This window comes from Gekko japonicus, unplaced genomic scaffold, assembly GCF_001447785.1.
Source record: "Gekko japonicus isolate JY-2015 unplaced genomic scaffold, Gekko_japonicus_V1.1 scaffold2527, whole genome shotgun sequence".
In the NCBI taxonomy this organism is placed as follows: domain Eukaryota; kingdom Metazoa; phylum Chordata; class Lepidosauria; order Squamata; family Gekkonidae; genus Gekko; species Gekko japonicus.
Window position 1 is genome coordinate 248359 of NW_015174348.1, and position 6616 is coordinate 254974.

The window sequence follows — 6616 nt, forward strand, 5'->3', positions numbered from 1 at the left end:
ATCTTTCCCCCCCTTTTATTTATTATTTAATATTTATTAAAAGGGGGGAAAACCCACCCAAACCAATATGAACGTGAAACGTTCTCCGTCACACTTTAGCCACTATGCTACACCAACTTGTAACATGAAATCACTTCATCCAGAATGTGTTTGTAATATATTGAATGTATACATACAAAAACACACATACATGAATGCATGAGAGCATGCACCCGGTCTGATCCCTCCTCACTATGAACAAGTGCACACCCTCACTCATCTTAAATCAGTACTATTTTGGAACAGAATTATAAAATTAAGGAATGTGTCACAAGCTTCAGTAAATAAAATCATTCTGGTTAAGCAGAGGACCTTTCTTTGCTTCTATCATTACCTAACACACTCCACAACCAGATACTACAGGTTGTATACATGGCACACAAATAAACCATAAAAATAGCTCTAATTACATTCTCCCATGTAAAGTTAAGAGCTACCATGCACTTCTCTCAGTGCATGCATAACACAGCATTTGGGTACATCACGATGCCAGGGACAAAATCTGGCCACATCAGTGACACTTGTTGGGCCTGACTCCTACCTATATTCATTTATGTTATTTGTAGTACAGCTTTCTCACTGGGACTCAAGGGCTTATAGGGATCCCATAAGATGCACTGTGATTGTATTTCCTGAGGCTCATTAAACACATGGATTCTCTCTTTCGTTCCATCATCTTATATAGGGTTGTCAAACATGCGGCCCAGGGGCCAGATTAGGCCCCCACAGGGTTTCTATCAGGCCCGCAGTGGAACTGGCTGTCTTCTGCTTCTTCTTCCAGTTCTGCTGCTGCTGCATCATTGTAGGTTTGCAGCTTTAGATACACACCTGAACAGCATACTCAAGATTGCAACAGCACAGACATTTTGATGTAATAATTCAGAGCAAGAGGCGTCAGTTATCAGACACTGTTAAATAAACAAAATATTGCAAGAGTGCTAATGTTTTAAGCAAGTTTTTATTTTAAGTAAAAAAACCCTTTGTGTTTGTGTCCTTTATAAAGTTTATATCTCTGCTACCTGGCATTACATTTTATGAGACACATGGCCCGGCCCAACAAAGTCTCATTTATGTCAGATTTGGACCTCATAACAAATGAGTTTGACACCCTTGATCATATACATATTGGCCATTTCCAGCTCTCCCATTGGCTGTGCAGTGCGCTCCATCAGCCATTGGCCCATCAACTGCCACTCAAAGAGTACTCATGTGCCACTGGCTGAGTGATGGGTCTGCTCCTCTCCCCTGCCCACTGACAGCCTAGAATACTCTTTCCTCACAGAATAAACGGCTGTCTCTCCTGATGAAGACACTTCTCCTGCTTGGCTCCTTTGGGACTAACTTTTTGCTCAGTGGCTGTTGCTAGGCAACCAAGCTTGGTTCTGTAAGTAAAAAGGCAAATGAAAGAAGCCCTAACCAGGTCTTTGTGGGGAATTCATTGGGGCCAGTCCTGACTAGGGTTGCCAGCTACAGGTTGGGAAATTCCTGGATATTCTGTGGTGGAGTCTAAGGAAGCCAGAGTTTGGAGAGGGGAAAGGCCTCAGCTAAATAGAATGCTATAAAGCCCATCCTCCAAAGCAGTTATTTTCTCAAGGGGGGGGAGAAGTTCAGTTGTGATACCCGGTGATCTTCAGGTTCCACCTGGAGATTGGCTACCCTAGGCATAGCACTTAGCGCTTCAGAGCAGGGTCTGCCAGACCCATGTTCTTGCTGTAAAAGTTGAGTGGGTGATTTCAGACCATCCACAGACTTTCAGCCTATCCTACCTCACAGGGCTGTTGTGCAGACCAAAAGGGGGAGAGGAGAATGATGTAAGCTGCTTTGGTCTCCACTGCGGAGAAAGACTGTACTTTTCCTCCTGGGGAACCACTGCTGCCAGTCTCCAAGTGAGGGCTGGAGATCACTCGGAATTAAATCTGCTCTCCAGATGGTAGAGATCAGGGGCAGATAATGATAGGTTGATGGTTGGCTGGGAAAGAGATAGGGTTGCCAACTCCTGGAGATTTGAGGGATGGAGCCCGAATAGGGTAGGGTTTGAGGAGGGGTGGGACCTCAGACAGGTACAATGACATAGACTCCCCCCTCCAAACCAGCCATTTCCTCGTGGGGGACCATTGCTGCCAATCTCCAGGTGAGGGCTGGATATCACTCAGAATTAAAACTGCTCTCCAGATGGTAGAGATCAGTTCTCCTGAAGAAAATAGCTGCTCTGCAGGGTGGACTCTGTGTCATTATACCCTGCTGAGTTCAGTTCCCTCCTGCTTGGGTCCCCACTGCGGAGAAAGACTGTAGTTTTCTTAGGTAGAAGCTGCAGGTGTGGGAGGGAGATAGAAAGCTGAAATCAGAGGGGCAGATACAGGTAGGTTGATGGTTGGCTGGGAAGGAGATAGGGTTGCCACCTCCAGGTTGGCAAATTCCTGGCAATTTGAGGGATGGAGCCTGGAGAAGGTGGGGTTTGTGGAGGGGTGGGACCTCAGACAGGCATAATGCCATAGACCCCACCCTCCAAACCAACCATTTCATCCTGGGAAACTACTGTTGCCATTCTCCAGGGGAGGGCTGGAGATCACTCTGAATTACAACTGCTCTTCAGATGGCAGAGATCAGTTCCCCTGGAGAAAACAGTAAGCTCTGTGTCATTATACTAGGCTGAGGTTGCCACAGCAAATTGATGCTGAGTGCCCAAGGCCAGGGCACCCGCCCAGAGCCTCTTTTTAGAGCTCACTGTATTTATTTGCACAATGGGCCTTATTCCTAGCTATATTTATAAAGGAGGAGCTGTATGAATTCTAGGAGAGGTTAAGATTTGGGTCTTGCTCACAGCTCATTGTGTCTCATATTCTAGAACAGAACATCAACAGCAGATGCAAACTGAAGTTGACTCCCAGTTCCCAAAGGTGAAGCTTGCACAATTCAGCAAAATAAGTTTTTGGGCTAATCCAAATAATGCATCCCCATGTGGCTTTAAATTGTCTACCATCAGAAAACCCTACTAGTATTGATTTGTTTTCCAAAATCCTTGTATGTCAAACACAGAAACCCCCTTATTACAGCCTTCTCAGGTAAGCGTCCTAGGATGCCAATAGCCTACGTTGGGCATCCAGAAGGTCCTTTTCTTGCATGCAGTACAACCTGATACATACAACACTTGCCTGCAGTCATAAGCAATAGGTGAAGAAGAAGAAAAGAGATTGAATTCATACCCTACCCTTCACTCGGAGTCTCAGAGCAGCTTACAAACTCCTTTCCCTTCCCCTCCCCACAACAGACACCCAATGAGGTAGGTGGGGCTGAGAGAGCTCTTTCCAGAACTGTCCTTAAGAGAACAGCTCTGACAGAACCACATTAGTGGTTGCAAAAATGTCTGTCCTGGAAGCTCATTCTCCATTTTGATTGAAATCAGGAACCCTGATCAAACTTCTGAAGGGAGGAGAGCCTGGGAGCAAGGCTGCCTGCCAGATGTATAACATCAAGGCTTATCTTTTCTTTCCCTCCTAATCTTCAGATATAAACCCTGGGTCTGCAAAGGGTCCCTTCACCTCAGCCCATGACCCCTGAATGAACTAGATCCAGGATCTGCCTAGGATGTGGCTTTTTGCTTTTTTATTATTTTTATCTGAATTGTATATTCTCTTTTTATTATTCATTTACATTGTTTACTTAGGTTGTACTTCTTTGTCTGTAAACTGCTTTAGGTCCCAAACAGGGAGACAAGTGGAATAATAAACTGCCTAGATAAAATACACAAGTGATTGCCTCCATCAGAAATCGGCAAATGACAATGCTAAGACTATTAAAGCAGATCTGTAGGAAAAACAAATGAATTCACCAGAAGATGGGGGGAATGACGTGAAAACTAAAGGCAAGAAAAAGGCAAAGAGATTGAATTCATACCCTACCCTTCACTCGGAGTCTCAGAGCAGCTTACAAACTCCTTTCCCTTCCCCTCCCCACAACAGACACCCAATGAGGTAGGTGGGGCTGAGAGAGCTCTGACAGAAACTGTCCTTAAGAGAACAACTCTGACAGAACCAAATTAGTGGTGTCAAAAATGTCTGTCCTGGAAGCTCATTCTCCATTTTGATTGAAATCAGGAACCCTGATCAAACTTCTGAAGGGAGGAGAGCCTGGGAGCAAGGCTGCCTGCCAGATGTATAACATCAAGGCTGATCTTTTCTTTCCCTCCTAATCTTCAGATATAAACCCTGGGTCTGCAAAGGGTCCCTTCACCTCAGCCCATGACCCCTGAATGAACTAGATCCAGGATCTGCCTAGGATGTGGCTTTTTGCTTTTTTATTATTTTTATCTGAATTGTATATTCTCTTTTTATTATTCATTTACATTGTTTACTTAGGTTGTACTTCTTTGTTTGTAAACTGCTTTAGGTCCCAAACAGGGAGACAAGTGGAATAATAAACTGCCTAGATAAAATACACAAGTGATTGCCTCCATCAGAAATGGGCAAATGACAATGCTAAGACTATTAAAGCAGATCTGTAGGAACAACAAATGATTTCACCAGAAGATGGGGGGAATGACGTGAAAACTAAAGGCAAGAAAAAGGCAAGGGGGGGTATATTGTATGTCTTTTTTTGCTGCTATAACTGGCTTCACAAGATTTAAAACCAAAACATTTTCTCCTTAACACCTTTCTCCCCCACCTCGCCTATGAAATAACATGCCAAAATACGTTGTCTGATTCACGCTCTGTTGCATTTCACATCCCTTTTCCAGCTATCCAGAAGGCAAAAAGAGAAACACAGGGCCGGGAAGGGCGGGCGAGTGGGTGGAAACCCCATCCAGAAGCCCAACAATGCCAGGAAGTCGCCGCTGCGTCCTTCTCCTTTGCACTTTCCCCAGCCAGGGAACACTGATTAGAATGCAAAGCTCCACCCCGCCGCGTTGCAGAGACCGGGGCCCTTCCATGAATGTGAGCCTAAACGCTCTTCTTTCCCACGCCACCGCCTCCCCTGGTACCTTTAGGCTGCGGTTCCTCCGTGCCAGTAGCAGGCCTACCGCAGAAGGTCAAAGCCAAGAGCGCCAAGACGGCAAAGGGCCGCGCGAGCCCCATGTCTCCCCTCCCCGCTCCGCCTCTCTGTCTCTCGGGAAGGGGGAGTTGGTGTTTTGACGGGAGCCAGGACAAAATCGAGGCGAGAGGGCCGCAGGGCGGAGGAAAGCGGGGGCAGCGTCGCTCGCTTCCGTTCCTATGGCAGAGAAAGGGGCTGTTCCCTCCGAGCCCCACCTGCGTTGCCAAGAAGAGGCGGGCTGGACGAAAAGAGGAACTTCGGTCGGAGATTCCCGGAGACAGCTTTTGAGCTGCGGGAGCTCGGCCGTGCGATAGGTTTAGTCTGGCTTGGATTTGCAGCGCTGCTGTGTGTGGCTGTAGCAATCAGGCCGCCCCGACCCGCGTCGCGTTGAATAAAACCGCGCTACATAAACACGCGATTATTTTTATGAAGCCAGAAAAGCCGAATGGAAACAAAAAAAGGGAGGGGGGGAGTGAAAGACGGATCGTCGTGTCTCTGATAGCCGACTCAAAATCGCGTGTGCCGTGAGGGGGTGGAAGAACTCGCACGCTTTCCCACCCCGCCTCAAAAACACCAAACGAGAGGGAAAGTACCGGGGAGATATGCAAAAGTCAAGTGTGGTTTCTTTTCTTTTTTGGCGGGCTGGTTTGGAGAGGAGGCGAGTGGTTTTTGGTTCGAGGCTGGAGCTCAGCATAAAACCTATTAATGGGCATAAGCAAACAACAACAACCGCACCACAACGTTCTCTGTGTGTCTGCCTGTGCTTTTTGTGGCTTCCCCCCGCTGCAAAACAAAAATAAAAAACAAATAAAAAAACTAGGCCATTTTTTCCCCTCCTCGGTTGATCCACAGCGCTGCAATGGTGACATCCTAAGAAGAACTAGGTTTGAGTGAGTCTAATGCCCAGGTCTTGGTTGGGAAATACCTGTAGATTTGGGGAGTGGAGGTGGAGCCAGGGGAGGGGAAGGAAGGGACTTCAGTTGGGATATATTTCCTTCCAAAGCAGCCATTTTCTCCAGGTGAACTGATCACTATGGCTTGGATTAGTTGTAATCCCAGGAAATCTCCATCCACCACCTGGAGTTTGGCAACTGTAGGCATGTTAGAGAACAGCAACGTTTTCAGGATATAAACTTTCCAGAGTCAAAGCTCTGTTCATCATCTGAGCTTTGACTCTGAAAAGCTTTTACCTGGAAAATTATGGCCCCATCGGCAAAGGCACGGATGGTGGGCAGATTATCCCAGCCCGATCACACCCTAACATCTGGGAAGTGGAGCGCACCCGTGGCTTACCGCTGACAATGCGCGTTAAAAAACTAGTACCTCTAAGGTACTAGTAAACGTTTGCCATGGGCTGCCTCCAGACATGCGTGTGGCATTCCCCTCCGGTCCCTCATTTGCGTGCCGGCGCCCGTGGTATGCCGCCGGTGTGTCTGATTGCGTAATCGTGGATCAAACTGCGCTGGGGCAATTAGTCATGCCTCCCCCACCCCCCGCGATATCCGGCCCGTGTGACCGGGGCCTATGTTGCTCTCTAGAGTGCTAGTGA

The 6616-nt window shown here is 47.2% G+C and overlaps 1 protein-coding gene across 1 annotated transcript in view; it reads right to left on the bottom strand.

Annotated features, from left to right (window-relative positions):
- Nucleotides 1-5361, bottom strand: part of IFNGR1 (interferon gamma receptor 1) — a 22298-nt gene extending 16937 nt beyond the window's left edge. Inside the window, exon 1 of the mRNA XM_015424308.1 lies at nt 5018-5361. Within this exon, the coding sequence (XP_015279794.1) occupies nt 5018-5111 (94 nt within the window). The 5' untranslated portion in view covers nt 5112-5361. The remainder of the gene's footprint in view (nt 1-5017) is intronic.
- Nucleotides 5362-6616: the final 1255 nt, after the last annotated feature.